The 20,882-nt window shown below is 41.2% G+C and overlaps 1 protein-coding gene across 3 annotated transcripts in view; it reads left to right on the top strand.

Annotated features, from left to right (window-relative positions):
- LOC149451077 (uncharacterized) overlaps positions 1-2,787 on the top strand; it is a 35,554-nt gene extending 32,767 nt beyond the window's left edge. For all 3 annotated transcript variants that reach the window (XM_089691032.1, XM_089691031.1, XM_089691030.1), the window contains one exon: positions 2,501-2,787. In XM_089691032.1, coding sequence (XP_089547158.1) covers positions 2,501-2,506 — 6 coding nt within the window. In that variant the 3' untranslated portion in view covers positions 2,507-2,787. The remainder of the gene's footprint in view (positions 1-2,500) is intronic.
- Positions 2,788-20,882: the final 18,095 nt, after the last annotated feature.

Genomic DNA, 20,882 nt, shown 5'->3' with positions numbered 1-20,882 from the left:
TTACTATATGGGGGATGAATTACTATGGGGGATGAATTACTATATGGGGGATGTATTTTCAGTTTTAAAAATGTGGCTCTCAAAATAAATTTCAATCGTGGTTTTGGCGAGATTTGGCTCAGTTGAAAAAAAAGGTTGCCCACCACTGTGCTAGTACATCTAACACTCCCCTTTCCCCCAGGCTGACAATGCTGTTGTCCAAAGATGAACCCTGTGCTCCTTTATCCAGAGTGGAAGCATTCTAATACAGGAGGTGTATTACTGGTCAGATCACCAGGTGAAAACAGAGGGGAAAAGCCTAAAAAAAAGAAAACAAATGCAGCCACCATATCTAAGGATTGCTAAGCTGCAATTTTATTTTTGTTTTTTTGTTTAATACCACTAAAAAAATATCTCTACTGTCTAAATATTTATCCTGACTGTACATGTGACTGTTTCATGGTTTCTTAATGATTGTCTTATTGTATGTTAACCCTTTCGCTGCCAGGTGCATACACTGTGCAAACCTGGCTGCAGCCACCGGGATTGTGTATAAAACTGACATGCAGACTCCTGCCTGTCAGGTGGAAGCAAAGAGGCAGTTCTACTGCTGCCGATTTCTTCCACAGCCCCCAGCGACAGTACCCCCCTCCGTGGGCATGCTCCCAGTGATAGTGCATCCCTCTGCGGGTGTCGGCAGGTGGGGGGAAAGAGAAGAGTGGATGAACGTTTGCTTCGCTCCCCTTCTTGTGACCTGGACGTGTGTGATGTCACTTCCGAGTCATGGTTGTCAATTTCCTGGCTAGAATAGCCGGAGGAAAGATGTATTGCTATGTGGTTTGCATTGCCATACATCTAATGGAGCACAGAGGAGGCATGCAGGCTCTTTTACACTCTGCATGTCTCAATGAAGAGAACCTGTCACCAAAAAATCATCACTTAGGGGGCTTTGTGCCCCGTATGTGATGAAAAAAAAGTTAAATAAAAAAAAATAAAAATGTAAAAAAAATAAAGTTACAACCAAGCAGCTAAAATCCCTCCCAAAAAATTTTTGAGACCTCTCCCACTGCCACATATACACACGTACGAACGTTAACGCATGTTACATATGTCCGTGCACACTGGAGTGAGAGCAATAATTCTAGCACCAGACCTCCTCCGTAACGCTAAACCGATGACCTATAGAGGCTTTTGAAGTGTCGTCTATAAAAAACATAGGGTACTGAAGTTTGGCGCAATTTCATAGGCGCACACAGATTTAACTTTTGGCATGTTGGGTATCTATTTACTTGGCACTACCTCCTCTTTTATATTTTACCAAATATTTGAGTAATTTAATGCATTTTTTTGCCCTAAAATTCACTTTAGTGTGATTTTTATTAAAATTTGGCATTTCCAAGACCTTTGCAATAATATCATGTGAGATAAAAAATTGGAACTACAACTATTTTGTTCTCTAGGGTGTATGCTTTGTATATAATGTATGGGTGTTTTGTGTAATATAGCCTAAAATGATTTTTTTAAACTTGTGCAAAAAAAAAATGCACAAACATTGTTTAGTACTGCTACCAAAGAAATAATGTAATTGTATGAATTGAGCAAAAATGGCAGGCCCATTTACATCAGAACTGTAAACAGAAACAAGATTCTAAACATCAAGCTTATCTCTTTTACATGTTCATTTAAAAAATAAATGAAAAGAGTTCACATTTAACTCAACATTTAAAAGCAAAAATATTTGGAGGACAAAGTGTAAAAACTGTAAGGGTCGGTTCATACCAGAATGCCATATAGAAAAGGCATGTTCCATGCACATTACTGTCACCATGCTGGAACACACTGTCCTTGCAATTTGCTGCAGATGCCAATGTATTGTTCACGGCACCTCAAATGCAGATCACAAATACAGTGCATTTGGGGGCATCAAATCCCATGGTACTGCAGAACCATCGGATTTGGTGCAACGTGTTTTTAAAGGTAGTGCATGCACTACTTTTTTCTGGTGCAAATTGCCGCACATCATGGCTGGATCTAGGGGGGTGTTGGGTTAGGCTAAGCCCCCCAGATTCTAGTGATGCCCCCCCAAAGCCAGCAGCCCTCTCCCGCCTCCACTCCCAGACACTGCCCGATCACGCACAGTGGCAGGCAGCGCAGCCCTCGGCACTGTGAACTTCAGAGGTGCCTTCACACTAACTGCCATCTGCTCTCCTAGGCCTCCTCCTCCTCCTCTCTCCCAGTCAGATGCAGGGCAGACAATGGCCATTCGTTTTCTGTCCCCTGCCCCCCCTGACATTTTTTACTGCACCCCCACGTTAGACAGGCTAGATCCGGCCCTGACGCACATTCAAGTGAATAGGCTGCAAAAGTGAAGGAATTGAATGAAAATGTGCAATTCTGGTGTGAACCTGCCCTAAGTTTTTAGCTGTTTTTTTTGGTGTTCCTTTTTAGAAAATTCTAATATGTATAATAGATGTCTCATGTTTATAAGTTGATTTTTTAATCTACTCTTATCTTTTTTCAGCTTTAACTTCTGAAAGGCTTGGGCTGCATTTTCAAGGAAAAATGGTTTCAGTTGCTCAGCATGTTGAAGCTCCTTCACTGAATGATATTACATCAGTATGGACGTCAGAAACATATACATATTATACTGAGCTAGACCCATGATATAACGCCCAGTCTTTCAAGTTTGTAGTAGAATATCTATCTGCATCAAAGAACATCTCGGAGATGGTTATCATTTCTCCAAGCAGTTGCAAACTAGGAAAAAAAATATTTTAATACATTAAAATGGTGTCCTCATTGTACCAATCAGTGAATCGTTATTCAGAGTATATGTAAAAAAGTACTCCTGCGCTAAATGGAACGCCTATTAATAAGCAGCTCACACTCGCCTCAACCACAAGAAAAAAACATAAATATTACAAAAAAATAGTGCAGCGCTAGCAACCTATACTAAAACACAAAATATGTAAATGAAAATTTCACACATAGAATGCACAATAAATGATATCACAATATCTGGTGTTATGTGCTCATAGAGTAAATACTATGTGCAACAGTCCATAAAATCAAATGATGGTGAGAAATCACAGCAAACTCCGTGAGGTGATCACAGTGCCACTCAGTGTGCAGACAATCCACAAATGGCCAAGGTGGCCCCTCACCTCCTTAATGCAACCCAATGGGCCAACCAGCTATATAGGTGACCTTATACACCAAATAATATGATGATACCTTATTTGGTGTATAAGGTCACCTATATAGCTGGTTGGCCCATTGGGTCGCATTAAGGAGGTGAGGGGCCACCTTGGCCATTTGTGGATTGTCTGCATACTGAGTGGCACTCTGATCACCTCACGGAGTTTGCTGTGATTTCTCACCATCATTTGAATTTATGGACTGTTGCACATAGTATTTACTCTATGAGCACATAACACCAGATATTGTGATATCATTTGTTGTGCATTCTATGTGTGAAATTTTCATTTATATATTTTGGGTTATTCAGAGTATAGTTAGCTGTTAAATAGAAAGATGATTATAAGCACAACTTTTTTCTGTAAGCAAAACAACATTTATTGAAACAGAAAGGTAAATATAAATTAGGTAACAAGATCCAATGAATCTGAATGATTCAGTTATGGTTATTTTCACTGTAATTAATTAGGAGAAGTACAGATTTTGTGCCACTAGGAGAAAGGAGAAATACCCTGTACTTTAACGTATAGAGGGAGCTCTTGAATCTTGAATCTGGTACTCATCAAAAGTACAAGAAATAAATTAGGTCAGATGTGTACCTGTCATGGTCAGGGGCCAAGCTTGGAAACCAGAAGCTAAAGTAGTAGAGAAACTCCAACTGAACAGCAGGATAAATGCAACAGCAGGTCAGATGATGCGGGCTCCCCTGAGGTACAAGGTCTAAGCCAGGGGTGTCAAACTGGCAGCCCTCCAGCTGTTGCCAAACTACAAGTCCCATGAGGCATTGCAAGGCTGACAGTTACAAGCATGACTCCGAAAGGCAGAGGTATGACTGGACTTGTAGTTCCACAACAGCTGGAGGGCCGCCAGTTTGAAACCCCTGGTCTAACCACTAACCAGTATTCACCAGAGATCCTGATGGTGGAGATGGAGTTTTCTCTGTGTTAGTACCAGGTGAGCAAGCTGGCTTCCGGTAGAAGATTTAGCAGGTAGGGATCAAGCAGTAGCGTAGTCAGTAAACAAGCCAAAGGTCAATAATAGGTGGTCGCAGGTACGGATCAAGCAGAAATGTAGTTGAGCAACAACTTAAAGGTCAGTAATAGGTGGTCACAGGTACGGATCAAGCAGAAGCGTAGTTGAGGAACATCCCAAAGGTCAGTAATGAGTGGTAGCAGAGGTACGGATGGCAGCAAAGGGTTTAAGGTGCAAGAGAAACATGATTCAAGGCAAGATCATTCAAAGAATTGTCCACAGAGCATTCCAGTATCCCAGGTGGCTCAGCAGGAAGAGACATCTCCAGACACAGCAGAGGTTGCAGGTTCAGACCTGGGTCCTGACAGTATCTGTTGAGTATTGTTGTGTGCATTTTAGAATTCACCATACTGCTAAAATATATCACAGTACTTTACGGGAACTTACTCCACTAGCAAACCATGACATCTAGGAGTTCCAAAGTTTATTAAATTCTGTAATCTCCACAAAGTACCCATAAAGACAATGTACAAGTCAGCATTCAGAAAATAGCCCTCATTTACTGGTAACAGTAATGAAAAAGTGAAAAGCTCTTCAGCGAAAAAAGCCTGATTTGTGTATATGTTGCCTTCAATGTGTGAAATTAGGTATTGTATAGAATGCCTAGAAAATCTATAGGATGCCAACAGTGGGACATTAAAGTATGAAATGCTTAATATTTCACATATTTCCTAGGCCATCTAAACAATGCTAAAAGGCAAACTGGCGAAGTAGAACATGCTAGCCTTCCTTGTTGCAACAAGTAGAACAATATTGGTATTTTTCTCTTTTTTTTTCATTAGGAAAAACCTGTACTTTATTTTGTATTTCTTATTTCATTTACATATACAGCTGTTTTTCATTAAAGGTATTTTCATGACTTTCTTTTCATACTTTGCATAAATTGTACTGATCATTCTGTATGAATCCTACGCATTATATGCAATGTCTAGGGAATGTACAGTATATAGCATAATATAATAACACAGGCATTGCATGCTTTGCCTAAAAACGGCACACATTCTATAGACTATGCTAAAAAACTTTAATAAATTGTGGTCACAAACCTAACCTAAATCGGTGTATGTGATAAAAGTGAACAGTCTGCTAGCACTAAATAACCCACAACAAACTTTCATAAATATATAAACTAGTGCAGTACTATTCAGAAAAAAAAGCTAATTCAACAGCACTTGTGTAAAAAAAACAATACAAGAACATAAGCCAATTCCAAAATAATAAACAGGCTTAAAGTGATTCTAAGGTTTTAACTACTGTACTTCAAGTCCGGACACTTTCACCCCTTTCCAGTCCAGGCCAAGTTTCAGCTTTCAGTGCTATCACACTTTCAATGACAATTGTGCAGTCATGCAACACTGTACCCATATGAATTGTTTTGCATTTTTTTGAGACAGGTAAAACTTTATTTTGGTGGTATTTATTCACCACTGGGATTTTTATTTGTTTTTGTATATAAAATTAAAAAGTCCAAAAAGTTTGAAAAAAAAAGTGTTTTCTTCATAAATCTTGGTGAAAAAGTATTCATCTATCTTTTTAGTAAAAAAGAATAACCCAAATTAGTTTATAACCAAAAATTATAATTTTTTAAAATTTCTTTACATTTTTATTTTTTTTTATATTATTATTTATGTGTGTGTGTGTTTTTTTTTTTTTAATATACTGTCACCCTAGCAGTATAGTGTCACTGGGGGGTGATGAAGATGTTTTTTTCTTTTTTTTAAACTGATTGCTTTTATACCCATAAAGGCTGTAAAAGCAATTATTTCACCTTCTCTGTAGCTGCATTCTTGCAGCCACTGAGAAATACTATGCGAGCTGTGATTGGGCACAGCTTGTCACATGGTACAAGGCTGTTGTGAATAGCCTTGTACCATGTGACCTCTGTGATCATTCACAGATTTCACACGTAGTAAGCAATAATATCAGCAAGTGACATCTTGTTTATTACTATTCATGTGATCACTGATTGGGACCTCACACAGAGGTCCCGTACAGTGATCTGTGTTCCTCCAGACACAGCGGGCACTGATCAAGGTGCCGTGCACAGGCAATGGATGTGGGAGGATGTTTAGAAATATACAGCCGCACCGGCAGCTCTCCCGTCCAGCCGTTTATTGACATGGGTTGGACAGGAAGAGGTTAATTTAAAAAAACAAAATAACAAACATGTCATATGTACCTGCTCTGTGCTCTTTGTGTGGTCTTGCACAGAGCAGCCCCGATCCTCTTCTTTTTGGGTTCCCCTCCAGCTGTCCTGGTTCGTCCTCCCTGCTGAGTGCCCTCAATAACCAGCCTCTTGCTTTGGGGGCATTCGAGCAGGCTTGCTCCTGAGCCACATTCCTGTGAATGGACATTGCCCATTCACACAGAAAGCAGCTCGGCCCTGCCCCTGTTCTCTCCTCATTGGCTCACTGGCTGTGATTGACAACAGCAGCAGCCAATGGCTCCCACTGCTGTATGAACCAATGAAGAGAGAGAGTCCCAGGAGAGCCGCTGCTCTCGTGCACATCACTGGATGCAGATGGGGCTCAGGTAAGTATAAGGGGAGGAGGGCTGGGGGGGTGTTAACCCAGAAGGCTTTTTACCTTCATGCAAAGAATTCATGAAGGTAAAAAAACCTTCTGCCTTTAGAACTACTTTAAATAGTAAAAATTAGCATAAAAACAAGTATCCATTAATAAACATCCAAATCATCAACTTTCTTATCCCATAAGTGCTGAAACATGCAATCAAACAGATATGGATCGATCAAACGCTTTGGATCAAAGTTCATGAAATACAAAACAGTGATAATATGATACAGCAAAACCACTTGTTAGCATACAAACTCCTTGTGAAAAACCATGCGCTCCCAAACCCACCTTGTGAAACATATGCGCACCCTACTCACCTTCTAGTTAGACCCCGAAAATTATAAGATGTCTAACTGTGCTTTGTTACGACGACAGCTACACTCCTCACATCCAACTCTATGAAAGGTAGGCACAATGGTTGGAAAGGGTTAACTCATTTCCACTCCATGTAGCATGGCACCCATGTAAGAAACACAAAAGCCAAAAACCATAGTGTTCACTGCATATTTAATAAAAGTTAGGCGCAATGGTAGGCAAGTTCTAGTAGAACTACATGGTTATAATGTAGTTTATCTTGTTTCCATGTTCCTGATGTTCTCCAATAAAGCAAAAAGGGATCAGCCTTGCGTCCCACAACATGTTGACCAGGGCCGGGACCAGTTCATCTAGCGCCCAGGGCAATGATGCCAAACTACACCCCTCCAAACAGGGGTGGACTGACAACTCATGGGGCCCCCGGGCAATAGGGGATCATGGGGCCCCTGTGTCCTTGCCCACACTCAAAAAAAGCCTATAAAAGGTACCAGGGGCATTTCATAGGGCCCGCTACTGACCCCGGTCCTCGGGCAGTGCCTGAGTGCTCGAATGGTCAGTCCGCCCCTGCCCCTAAATGTATGAGCATTATGTGTCAGCAAAAATCCTTTCCCTCCCCCTCAAAAAAATTTGCAAGCCAAATTTCTCCCTCCAAAATGATTCCCCCTCTTACAGTACAAATCCCTCCTCCTGGCTGAAATCAAATCCCTCCCCAACTTTCCCCTCCTACCACAATTCATCTGCTCCTCAAATGTCCCACCCCTTCAAAAACCTCATCTCCCAGCACAAATCCCCCACAGATCCCCTCTTCTAGCACAACCCCCCCAATTTCCTCTCCTAGCACAACCCCCCTTCTTAACAGAAATCCACTCTCCTAGTCCACCCCCCCCCCCCCCAAATCACTCATTTTAGCACAAACCTCCCAAAATCCCTGCTTCACCCAGGGCACCCGCACCTCCTGCCCACCCCTTGTCCCAGCCCTGATGTTGACTGGTAAGTGTGATATCTGCAGCAACTTTCCAACGTGTCTATAACCAAAAACCAGTGCGGTGCTACCCTAATATAAATCAACAATCAATTCCCAACTATCAATATATAAGTAAATAACCAAACCAAATACAGTGTCAAAGTATGATACAGTAACTAAAAATGTTAGTGCATCACATATCAGTGCATCCAATAAATGTGCAATAAATATTCAAATATTCAAATTTGGCATGCCTTCTTTACAAGACTTCTCAAGAAGTCTGTCAGTAACTAAAAAAAATTGTGAAAAACAGTTACACCCAATCACATAAATTCCTCCACAAAACATGTTTGAGCCCCACCCCCACATTCACACATGTACGAATATAAATGCATGTGTCAGTGGCACCTATGCCCATCAATTGTGATACACAATTGTGTTACATATTGCTAAGCATGCCGGAGTGAGAGCAATCATTTTAGCACCAAAGCCCCTATGTAACTCCAAACTGATGACCTGAAGGGGTTATTAAAGTTTATCCTTTGGAAAATTTAGGGTACTAAATTTTGTCACCATTTCACGGCTGCACGCAATTTTAAGTTTTCACGTTGGGTATCTATTTACTTGGCGCAACATCATCTTTTATATTCTACCAAAAATGGGTAATTTATTGCTTTTGTGTGCCCTAAAATTACCTTTAGTGTGTTTTATTACGGAAATTTGCCTTTGCGCTAATATAATATCATGTAACAAAAATTTGAACTACCACTATTTTATTCTCTAGGGTATCCTATTTCAGAAAATATATAATGTTTGGGTGGGGCATGTTTATGCAACCTTCAGTGCTAAATAGATTTTTAACCACCTTCCGCCCGCCCTATAGTACAATGACGGGTGCAAGGTGGTTCTCTCGTTCTGATAGGACGTCATACGACGTCCTACCATTCTCACTGCGCATGCGCGGCTCAGGGAGCGCGCAGCATGGCGATCGCTGGTGCGCTGTGTCCCTCGAACACAGCGGATCACGGAAAGAGCTGAAGATGTCGGCTCAGTAATGTGATCAGCTGTGTCCAATCACAGCTGATCACATGTAAACACAGAAATGTCGGTTATCGGCATTTCTCCCCTCTTGAGCTGTCACGCTGACTGCTCGAGAGGAGAGGAGAGCCGGTAATCGGCTTTCCGCAGAGGGGACATGTACACTGATCATCATGGCACTGATGATCAGTGTGCCCTGATGATCAGTGTGGCCCCAGAAGTGCCACCTGTCAGTGCTCATCAGTGCCACGTGCCAGTGCCCATCAGTGCCACATCAATGCCACATATCAGTGCATACCAGTGCACATCAATGCCACATATCAGTGCCCATCTGAGCTGCCTTTCAATGTCACCCATCAGTGCCAGTCAGTGCCACCTATCAATGCCAATCTGTGCCACCTATCAGTGCTGCCAATCAGTGCCACCTATCAGTGCCAGTCAGTGTCGCATATCAGTGCGCATCAGTGCCAGTCAGTGCCGCCTATCAGCGCCAGTCAGTGCCGCCTACCAATGCCAGTCAGTGCCGCCTATCAGTGCTAGTGAGTGCTGCCTATCAGTGCCACCTATCGGTGCCATATATCAGTGTCATGTATCAGTGTCATGTATCAGTGCTGCCTTTCAGCGCCAATCAGCGATGCCTGTCAATGCCCATCAGTGCAACCTACCAGTGCCTCCTCATCAGTGCCCATCAGTGCCACCTATCAGTGTCCATCAGTGCAGCCTATCAGTGCCCATCACTGCAGCCTCATTAGCGCACATCAGTGAAGGAGAAAAATCACTTATTTACAAAACTGTATAACAAAAACTAAGAGAAAACTTTTTGTTTCAAAATTTTCAGTGGTTTCTGGTTTGTTTAAGAAAAAATAAAAAACCCAGAGGTGATTAAATACCACCAAAATAAAGCTCTATCTGTCTCAAAAAAAATGCTAAAAATGTAATATGGGTACAGTGTTGCATGACCGCGCAATTGTGATTCAAAGTGTGACAACGCTGAAAGCTGGAAATTGGCCTGGGCAGGAAGGGGGTATAAGTGCCCTGTAGGCTAGTGGTTAAACATGACTGCAAAAAAAAGAAAAAAAGAAAAGAAAAAACACAACAATGGCTCTGGCAGTAAAAGGGTGAATAAATACAGAAATATGTTGTTGTAACTATGAATTGGCACTAGGTGTCACCATCGAGACATTAAATAAAACATACACAATGAAATCCAGTGCACAGGTAATGGATACACCATAAGGCTTCATGCACACAAGTAGCTGCTAAACTCGAGTTTAGGAGCTTTTGGTATTTTTTTGCCAAAGCTCCTAAACTCAACTCCATCAAAGCCTGTGTCCATGTACACATAGGCTTTTAGCAGAGTTTAGGAGCTGCCGCGTTTAGGTGAGGTTAAACCCACCTCTCCTCAAAGCGGAAGAATCGCATTCAGGATAGGAATGTTGTGACCACCCGCTGCTGGAAAACGCAAAATGTGGCAAAAAATGCACATGTACGAGTTACGCTGCACCTCCTGACTGATCCTGCAGTCTTCTGGGACCTGTGAAGTGTCTCAGAAGACACTTTTTTATACTCCACGTAGTTTCACCTGTCAGTTTCCTATACACTGCAGTGTCACTCATTTGTCTGTTTATTTTTTGTTCATACATAGCTGGATCCATTCCTAAACAGACTATATAAATCTTGATTAAGTTGAAATCAACTAAGATGGTCCTTAGGACAGAAAGACAAACCTCTTTTAACTGCATCCCTACTGCACTATAGCCAAAAGACAGCTACAGCACGGTTGTCTAATTCTGGGAGGGCGTCCATGGACGTCCTCCCTGAACACGCCCCCAGCGGCGTGCATTCGGAGTTGTCGGTGAACACTGTGTCCTAAGGATACAGCTGATCATGTAATCAGGTAAAAGGCCAATCACATCGGCCTTTTACCACGTGATCAGCTGTGTCCAATGAGATCACAGTGTAAATACAGTTGCCAGTAATCGGCTGCACTTTCCTCATGCTGTCACAGAGTGAGGAAAATACTGCTGATAACTGGCAAATGTGATGGGAGATCTGCACAAATAATCAGTGCTGCCCAGCAGTGCCCAGTGGCGTCACCTATTAGTGCCCAGCAGTGCCACCCATCAGTGCCCAGCAGTGTTGCCCATCAGTGCTGCCCAGCAGTGCTGCCAATCAGTGCCATCTGTCAGTGCCTCCAGTCAGTGTTATCAGTTAGTGCTGCCCATCAGTGCCACCTATCAGTGCCGCCTATCATTGCTGCATATAAGTGCATCAACAGCGCCTCCTCATCAATGCCCACCAGTGCCACCTTATCAGTACAGTGGGGACAGTGGAGCAAGGGAGCAGAGAATGGCCCCAGAGCAGTATACCTTTTCTACGGCATGCATTAAAATTGGGGAAAGGGACGCAGTTCCTTATACTTGCCCTGGGCACCAGATGAACCTGTCCAGGTACTGTCTGAGTGTACACAACCCAAACCGGTAACATGTTTGACATTATAGGCAAGTCAGTATTTTTTGCAAATTTTAATAAATACTAAAGAGATATAAAACTAATCAGTTCATTTTCTTATATTACAAAATGGTGACAAATTATTTTGCCAGATTAAGCCCTGGTTCACACTGATGTGGTGAGGGATTTGCAGCGTTTTCTGTGCAAATTCCACACCGCATCAGAATCGCACCCCATTCATGCAAACCGCTGTGGGTGTGTATGTTAAGTTAACAACACCCCGAAAGTGATCCGCAAAACACGGTGCGATGTGCAGAATCGAATTGCATAGGTGTGAATATACATGCAATCCGATTCTAGTGTGGACACAAAAAAGGGTCCTGCACGTTTTTGGTGCGGGTGCGGTGTGATTGGAGCTCTGATCGCACCGCACACAAAGCACATGTGATTTGCACAGGAATGCAGTGCGTTTTCTGTGCAAATCACATGTGACATACTGCACTGCACATATGTGAACCCAGGATAAAGGGTATCATTTTTATTATTGAGAAAATGTAAGTATATATAATATTGCCACTACTGCCACTTTTGAATGGCTGTTTCCCCGTTCATAAACCTATGTATATTTCTCATTAATATGGCAACTTTCAATTGAAAACATTCGTTCTGAGTTTCATAATTGTGTCCTGAAAGTATAAGTGAACGGTCCCTAGCTAGTATGTGGTAGTTACTTTTTAAATGCTTGTTTTGATATAAATTAATCGCTTAGTTTCTCAGAATTCAATTTCACCTTTGATAAATGATAGAAAGTTAAAAACCAGCTGGTTTATTTAAAAAATGCTAATTATTGTTCCAGAATAATTTAGGTTTCAGGCCTACCAAACTAACAGACTGACTGCAGACTGCACTGTCCAGTGTAAATTTTCCTGTGACAACTGTATTTGAGAGAAAATGAGCCAGCACTACTTGTAAACTACAAGTGCTGGGGTGATCATTTAACCAATTCCCTGCCGCCCTATAGCACAAATACTGCTACTGTGCAAAATCACGTGTATATATACGTGATTTTGTATTTCCAGGTAGGGGGCTACAGCTGTTAATCAACGGGTCCCAGACTGAGATTCCCCGCCGGCACCTGGCGATCGCCGAGTATCACTGACGGGGGAGAGGTCTGCAAGTAAACAATACAGATCTCTCCCCTGTGAGCTCCAGCATGCTGCTTTGTATTGCTCTGCATAGCAGAGCAATACACAACAACATGTCTCCCTAGTAAAACACAGCAGACAGTACAACACACACAGCACACAGTTAACCATTTGATTGCCCCAGATGTTAACCCCTTCCTGCCCAGTGTCATTAGCACAGTGTCAGTGCTTTTTATTAGCACTGATCACTGTATTAGTGTCACTGGGGATGTCAGTGACAGTTAGTCAGTTGCCCCCCAGTGTCAGAATGCCCACTGGAGTCCCACTATAAGTCATTGATGGCTGCCATTACTAGTATAAAAAAAAAAAAAACTATTACAGTATATATACCGCTATTTGTAGACACTAACTTTCACAGGAATCAATTAATTTTTAGCATGTGGTAGAATGCATTTTGCCTAAATTTATGACGAAATTCGATTTTTGACATTTTTTTACTGGACATTTTATAGCAAAAAGTAAAAAATATTGTTTTTTTTTTCAAAATTGTCAGTCTTTTTTTGTTTATAGCACAAAAAATAAAAACCGCACAGGCGATCAAATACCACTGAAATAAAACTGCATTTGAGGGAAAAAAAGGACATAAATTTCATTTGGGTATAGCGTTGCATGACCATGCAATTGACAGTTACAATAATGCAGCGCCATATCGCAAAAAATGGTCTGGTCAGGAAGGGGGGCAAAACTTCTGGAGGGCAAATGGTTAATAAATAGTTTACTGGGGAATGTTTATTTTTTGTGCTTAATGAGTTAAACTATAAAATGCTGAGGGCTTAATTCTTCTTCATAGATTTATGATGAAATAAAGTGAGTTCACAGAAGTATTTTCCTAGTTTTGCAACAGATTCAGACTGTCTGCCCTTCCTCAGGCATGGAAAACACATCTAACAAAACAATCCAATTTAAAGCAAAACAGGAACTGGAAATACATCAGAGAACATCAGATATTAATTACCTAAATAGATAGAGTACATGTCAACATCTGTGTATAGAGAGACACAGTGAACGAGAAGCAACCTACATTTCTAGGGACGTATAACAAAATATATAGGATGTTCAAAAAGACTTTTCTTCTTTGAGGGTCTAAGTAAAAAAAAATGCAACAAAACAATAATAAGGATGTAAGAAAATATATTAAAAAACTGACCAGCAAAGAGATAAATAACAGAGTGGAACACAAGGAAAACTCAAATGGCAATTTCATGTGCCCACTCCATACCCCACACCTCCAGCATCCAGCCACAAAAAAATAAAGTATATACATATTACTACAGCTCTCTGCCCGCTCTTTGTAGGTGGGCTTGCGGAATCTGCAGGGGATCAAAAAATTATTTTCTCCACTGTTTAAGGAGCAATTAAATTCTCCAAAGGCTGTGGCTATTTGTGTAGAAAGAGTGGCCACCTGGTTATCAGTTTGTGATACAAGCAGGGGTGGACTGAAAACTCATGGGGCCCCCGGGCAATAGGGGATCATGGGGCCCCTGTGTCCTTGCCAAAACTCAAAAAGCCTATGAAAAATGTACCAGGGGCATCTCATGGGGTCCCCTACTGACCCCGTGCCCTCGGGCAGTGCCCGAGTTTCCAAATGGTCAGTCCACCCCTGGATACAAGACACATAAATCGCTAAGGATCGAGCTAGGATGTGGCCACATTTATTGCCCGACTCATAGAACACTTGACTGGAGAGCAGCTTTAACTTTAAAATGCAAAAGTTCTGCAAACTGCTTGTGGAAAGGAAGTAACTCCTTCTTCAAGTCAAGAGTCAGAGCGTGCTTGTGACGGGATTCCACAATTTGGATTTTTGCTAAAAGCAGATAATTGCGCCTCTCGCTCCTTCTTGGTCCTTGCTCCATGTTTTATAAGGACCCCCCTTATAACCGCCTTATGTGATTCCCAGACAACGCAATTGTTAGTTGAAGTAATGCAGTGCCATATCACAAAAAATGGCCTGGTCATGGAGGGGGGTAAATCCTCTGGAAGGCACGTGGTTAAATCATTTTTGATAAGTCTATTTGGGATGTGGTGCAGACGGACCAACGATAACCTTTCTTTATAAGTAGCTACTGTTCGCTGCAGGGTAGATTCTGCATTGCACCACAGAGTATGCTGCCTATTCCCATGATCTGTCCCGAGTTTGTGGCCCATTCTGGTGCTCTGACACTGTAAAGGCAGCACACAATATTTCCACAATTCAACCCCAGCTGCCAAATTTCTAATGCTTGCTGCAAGGTAAGTCCTGTGCTGCACCACAGAGTTTCAAGAATGTTCCTGTGCTCAGACACTGTAAAGACACCATACTTGGTTTTTGCAGCTCATCCTCAGCTCAGCAGCTCAGCAGCTCAGCAGCTCAGCAGATGATTATGTATGATACTCCGAGTTTTAATACTTTTATTGAAATCATTGAACACTGCTGTAAGGTAAAACCTACTGTATATTATGCAGTACTTCAAAGTGACCGCTAGATGGATCATTAACATCAGTTAAAAACTAGTGACAAATGTTTCTCTATACACTATGTCATACTTGGAAACCATTCCTTGTAACTTCGGGTGCCAGTACCACATTAGATGTATGCATCAGCCTATTTTTTTTCTTTTTGTTTTACTTAATCACTTTAACTCTTTATCTCATTGTCCATTTTTATGTTAAAAAATACAATCATTGCAGTCTTTGAACTTCAATAACATAAGTAAGCTCCAAGGAGCAGGGCCCTCCTAACTCTCTTGTATTGAACTGTATTGTTGCTGTATTGTCTCCCGTTATATTGTAAAGTGCTGAGCAAACTGTTGGCGCTATATAAATCCTGTATAGTAATAATAATAATAATAATAATAATAAGCAACAGGCTTTTTGACATTGTGACATTTTTTTTAAACATTTTATTGATTGTTCAGGGAAAAAAAATCTTCACAAACATGTTACACATTAAAAAGTAGTACAAAATCTATATTAGAATCATACTACAGAATATTAGCTATCATGAGTGGGATAACATGATCCACACCAAAATTCAAGAAAAAAACAAACAAACTTGTGACTTGTTTACAGATCTACTAAATGTGTACATACGTCTTTTGTGCCACCTTGAATTCTTTATTTATTAACCACTTTCTCTCCTCTGGATTTAACCCACTTCATGACCACTTTTTTGTGTTATGGCGCTGCGCTACTTTAAGTGACAGTTGCGTGGTCATGCAACTCTGCACCCAAATGAAATTTATGTCATTTTTTACCAACAAATTGAGCTTTCTTTCAGTGGTATTTGATCACCTGTCCGTTTTTTATTGTTTGCGCTATAAGAAAAAAAGTCTGACAGTTTTGAGAAAAAAACAATATTTTGGACTTTTTTGCTATTAAACATGTGCAGTAAAAAAATTTAAAAAATCAAATTTCATCATAAATGTAGGCCAAAATGTATTCTGCGACATGTCTTTGCTAAAAAAATATCCCAATACGTGTAAATTAATTGGTTTAAGTGGAAGTTATAGCGTTTACAAATGGCGGTATAGATACTGGGATTTTTTTTTCTACTAGTAATGGCGGCGATCAGCGACTTTTTGCGGGACTGTGGAGGACATTCTGACACTGGGGGAACTAACTTGATGTCACTGACACCCCAGTGACACCAGCACAGCTAAAAAAAAAGCACTGACACTGTACTAATAACGCTGGGCATGAAGGGGTTAATGTGAGTGGCAAAGGGTTAACTGTGTGCTGAGAGTGTTTTACTAGGAGGCGTGTTCCTCACTGTAAGCACACTGATCGGGATGGCTGTACTGTGCACAGCCATCCCAAGCAGTGTACTCGAGCTGACAGAGAGGAAGATTGTAAACAAAACAATCTTCCTTTCCATCAGAGAAGCTTGGTAATGACCGGGGATCGGTGGGTAATTACCAGCCGAGACCCGGTGATTGACATCCGTAGCCGCAAATGATGGCGCGGATAGGGCGCGTGAGCCCCCTAGAAGGAAATGCAATACATATATATATATATATACGTAATCCTGATCCAGGGTGCCACACTGTAGCAGTATATATGCTATAGGGCGGTCTTAAAGCGGTTAAAGATCTCAAGGAGGGTATAAATGTTGTTGACAATGTTCAGGGTATAAAGTCTACAACAAGATCAATACACATATCCTGAATAACATTTTAACTGTTGGGCTACATCAAATACATCTCAATAAAAACAGTCAACTTTGTAAAACATCTTTTTCAGATGTGTGGTTTTGGACTCTCCCACACAGCTATGATTTTCCTAGATTTAGTAATTTACTGAAAAAACTTTGAAGTGGAATTTCATTCTAGTTCTAACTAAGCCTCAAACTGCTCTTACCCCCTCCTAACTCCTATTCTTAATACCCTAGTAGAAAAAAAAATGCTTGTACCTACCTAATCTCAGGGTGCTCTGGTCTGATCATGTGATCTCCCCAGCAGCAGGGCCCCCAGCCATTGGCTCCTGCTGCTGTCAATCACAGCCAGTGAGAAGAGAGAGGGGGTCGAGTCGTGGCCCTGTGTGTAAATGGATATGCAGAGCAGTGGCTCGTAAGTGAGCCTGCTTGGGTCCCCCCATAGCAAGCTGCTTGCTCTGGAGACACTTGGCAGGAGGAATGGGCTTGGAGCACCAGCAGAGAACCCAAGAAGAAGAGCACTGGGGATGCTTTGAGCAAACCAATGCACACTGCAGGTGTGTATAACATGTTTTTTTTTTGCCTTTAATATCACTGTAACCAAACCAAGTGACGATCGCTCTCAATTTGCTGTTACTTAGATTGTGAAGCCACAAGCTGAAAGTCTATGTGCAGGATGAGGCCAAGAGTGCCATCATCGTATATCAGTGACAGTGAGGTGCAAGTTTGACCAGCCATTTGTCACAAGTTGGTGAAGGTGGCTGGGGTCTGACACCATGACCATCATATGACCCACACAGCCTTCGTTCCAGAAAGGTCCCCACTAGTTCCTCTTAATGCGTAGATGTGCCATGGTACTATCCATTACTATAGGTGAGCTTTATTCTGCAGGATAGATGGAATACAGCTTACCTCTAGGTGTGAATGGGGCTGCAGCAAGTACATGTACTAAGAGGAGCCGACTGGGCCATTTTTGGAAGAAAGGCTGTGCAACACTAGACAAGTCCACACAGTAATGATTGCTGGAACATGGGGGAAGATAAGTAACATGGCAGGATGAACTCAGGTGGTGGGGAGAATTTAATCAAGGACACATTCTCTAAAAATTAACTTGTCCTTTAAAAAATGAAAAACTCCTCCACTAATCCAGAACACAGCAAAGCCTTTGTAATCAATTTTGTGAGAAACTAAGTGCCTTCTCTTTACATGCAAAACAGAGATACTACCTTACACAAACAGTGTATCTTCTATGCAACAAAATAAAAATAAATAATTACTCAACCATTTAGTGTGCCAAAAAATGTTAGCTGCCCCTTGGATTGGAAAATCACTTGTGACCATATAATAAAATAAGATATGGTGCTAAAGATGAATATTAGGTGAACAATATTCCAAGTGTGATAGAAACATGTAAAAACCTAAAAGCGATATAAATTAATGAGTTAAAAATCAAGAACAAAAGCAAAAAAACAAAAGTCCCACACCAGGCTGTAGATCAAAAACAATGGTGCATAATCTTCTAGTGCCAAATAAATTGCTCCATGCAGATCCTTTGTGCTCCACCACCATTAAACAATATATTGCACTCACCAACCATCCATGACCTCTTAATTAAAAGAAGGTCTAATGGGCTTTGTGTTGCCACTGGACCCGGATGTGGCTGGACACTGAGCTTCCTGAAGATACCTGGTAGGCAAAACATGTAGAGGCAGAATCGCGTCCAGTCACATCCGGATCCAGTGACACCACTTCTGTTTCCAGTTTATGGAACACATGTCACCGTTCCTGTCAAGTGGTGCTATTATCCTGAGCTGAGTGTATTAGTGCCGAGGATTGGGCACAAACTAATGTGAGTGCATATTTGGTTGATTTTATTGATTTTTTTTTAATAAACCTACTATACTATGAGACATTTCTCCTTCTTGCTAACCTCAACTATGGAGTAAATTGGGAGACCATTGAGAAGATATACAGTTGTTCCAAACTTTTGGGGACACAAAGCGCATTAGACTTTCTTTTAATTAAGAGGTCATGGATGGTTGGTGAGTGCAATATATTGTCTTATGGTAGTGGAGCACAAAGGATCTGCATGGAGCAATTTATTTGGCACCAGAAGAATATGCCTTGTTTTGATCTACAACCTGGTGTGGGACTTTTGTTTTTGTTTTTCTTCTTGATTGTTTACTCATTAATTTATGTCACTTTTAGGTTTTTACGTTTATATCACAGTTGGAATATTGTTCACCTAATATGTATGTTTAGTGCCATACCTTATTTTATTATAAAGCCCTTGTAAAGCAATAGGAATGTACATGTGAATAATGTCATCATAAATTCAATATATTCAACATATTAGGATAGTGAGCAGAGCCATGTAAGCCATTCTTTTAGGATTCAGGGAACAACTGTGCATGAAGAACCAATCTGTTTTTTTCACTGTTGGAAATTCTATAACTTAGTCTTATACTTCACTGCATTGTAACTTTTTTCCTTCATTCTTGACACATCTTTGGTTACATCTTTAAAATCAACCTAGTGATGCTTGGTCTGTATGTCAGTGCCACTTCAAAGCTTTTTTCTCAATGAAAATGTTTGCTTTTCTCTTCCTAATTAAGGGACCTGTAAGCTTGCATCTTTAAAGCTGAATTCCAGAAATTCAGCCACTTCAGGCACTAAAAAATGAAGGTACATTATGAGTTAAGTCCAAGGAGATGTGAAACATCTCCTGAACTTACCTCTTGTATTTATATGTGACAGGTGTATTACTCTGCTGGAAGATATACAAGACACCAGGGGCTTTGAGAGAGGGGAGAGCAGCTACGACAGCTACTGTATGTCCTCCCCTCCTCCTTGCTGCCTATTCAGAGAAGCCTTGAATGTGTTTACATAATACAAATGATTCTGTGATTGGGCAGGAGAAGCGGAGGGGCAGGCACAGCAGCTAAAGTGACTCTATTCTTGAAGATACTGAGACCCGAAGAATCAGCATCGGACTCCTGGAAATACAACAATATCTGTCTTCCAGGATTAACGTAAACCTGCCAGATGCAAATAATAGAGATAAGTTCAGTAGATGTCATGCACCTCCTTGGACTTAACTCATAGTATACCTTCACTTTTTACAAAGGATCTGAATTCTTTGAATTCAGCCTTTATATCTCATTTTAGCCATTAAAGGGTTTTACATAAAATCCAAACTTTGTAACTGTTCTTTTAGTAACCTGTGGTGAAGTTGATTGTTCACCATTTATTGATTTGGGAGGACTATAAAATTTGTGTCATTTGTTCTGTACAGCAGAGAGCCTCCTAATGTAGGGTTGTTTTTCTATTTTTTTATTTTTGTGCAGTAAATTTTTGAAGCTATTGTCGCAGTGTCACAACACCTCTTCTAATAAGTTCAAATAAGCTTCTAATAAAGGAAACAGAATCAGTGCTGTCAGTTTATAAACTCTGCTTATCTGTTTTCAGAGCAGCTCCTGAACAAAGCCTCAGTACTCTTAATACCCAGGACTGTGTCCTGTAGAGCAGCTGTTGGTTCGCATACCCTGAGGCTGTGTTTGGGAGAGCACTTATGCAGGTAAAGCATTGCTAGTAGGGATACATGCTGTGCAGAGAGTTTACTGCCAATGCCTTTACAGCACAAGCACAATTTTTAGGAGCCACTCTACTACGCTGACTGTTTAGGTGCCTTGAGACTGTATTCAGAAGAGTACATGTAGGTCTAAGTCATATGGCTGAGGTTTTTGGTTGGGTGCCAGTAGGGCATCTAAAACATGCTTGCATAGTTGCCAGCTAGAGAGCTTTTTGGCACCCAATTTGAGCTGTCCTTGCGCAAGTACTCTCCCAGCTCTCACATTTATGTACATACTGGGACCAATTTAGACATATAGGCAAGAGCCAAATAATCTACAAGCTGGCTTGGGACACAAGAGCAGGGAAAACATGTAAACTCCATGTGGGTAGTGTCATGATTGGGCTGCGAACCTACAACCCTTAGC

This window comes from Staurois parvus, unplaced genomic scaffold (assembly GCF_062004578.1).
Source record: "Staurois parvus isolate SC_StPar_1 unplaced genomic scaffold, SC_StPar_1.0 ptg000549l, whole genome shotgun sequence".
Lineage (NCBI taxonomy): Eukaryota > Metazoa > Chordata > Amphibia > Anura > Ranidae > Staurois > Staurois parvus.
Note: the sequence above shows the minus strand (reverse complement) of the source record. Positions and strands in the feature narration are given on the sequence as shown.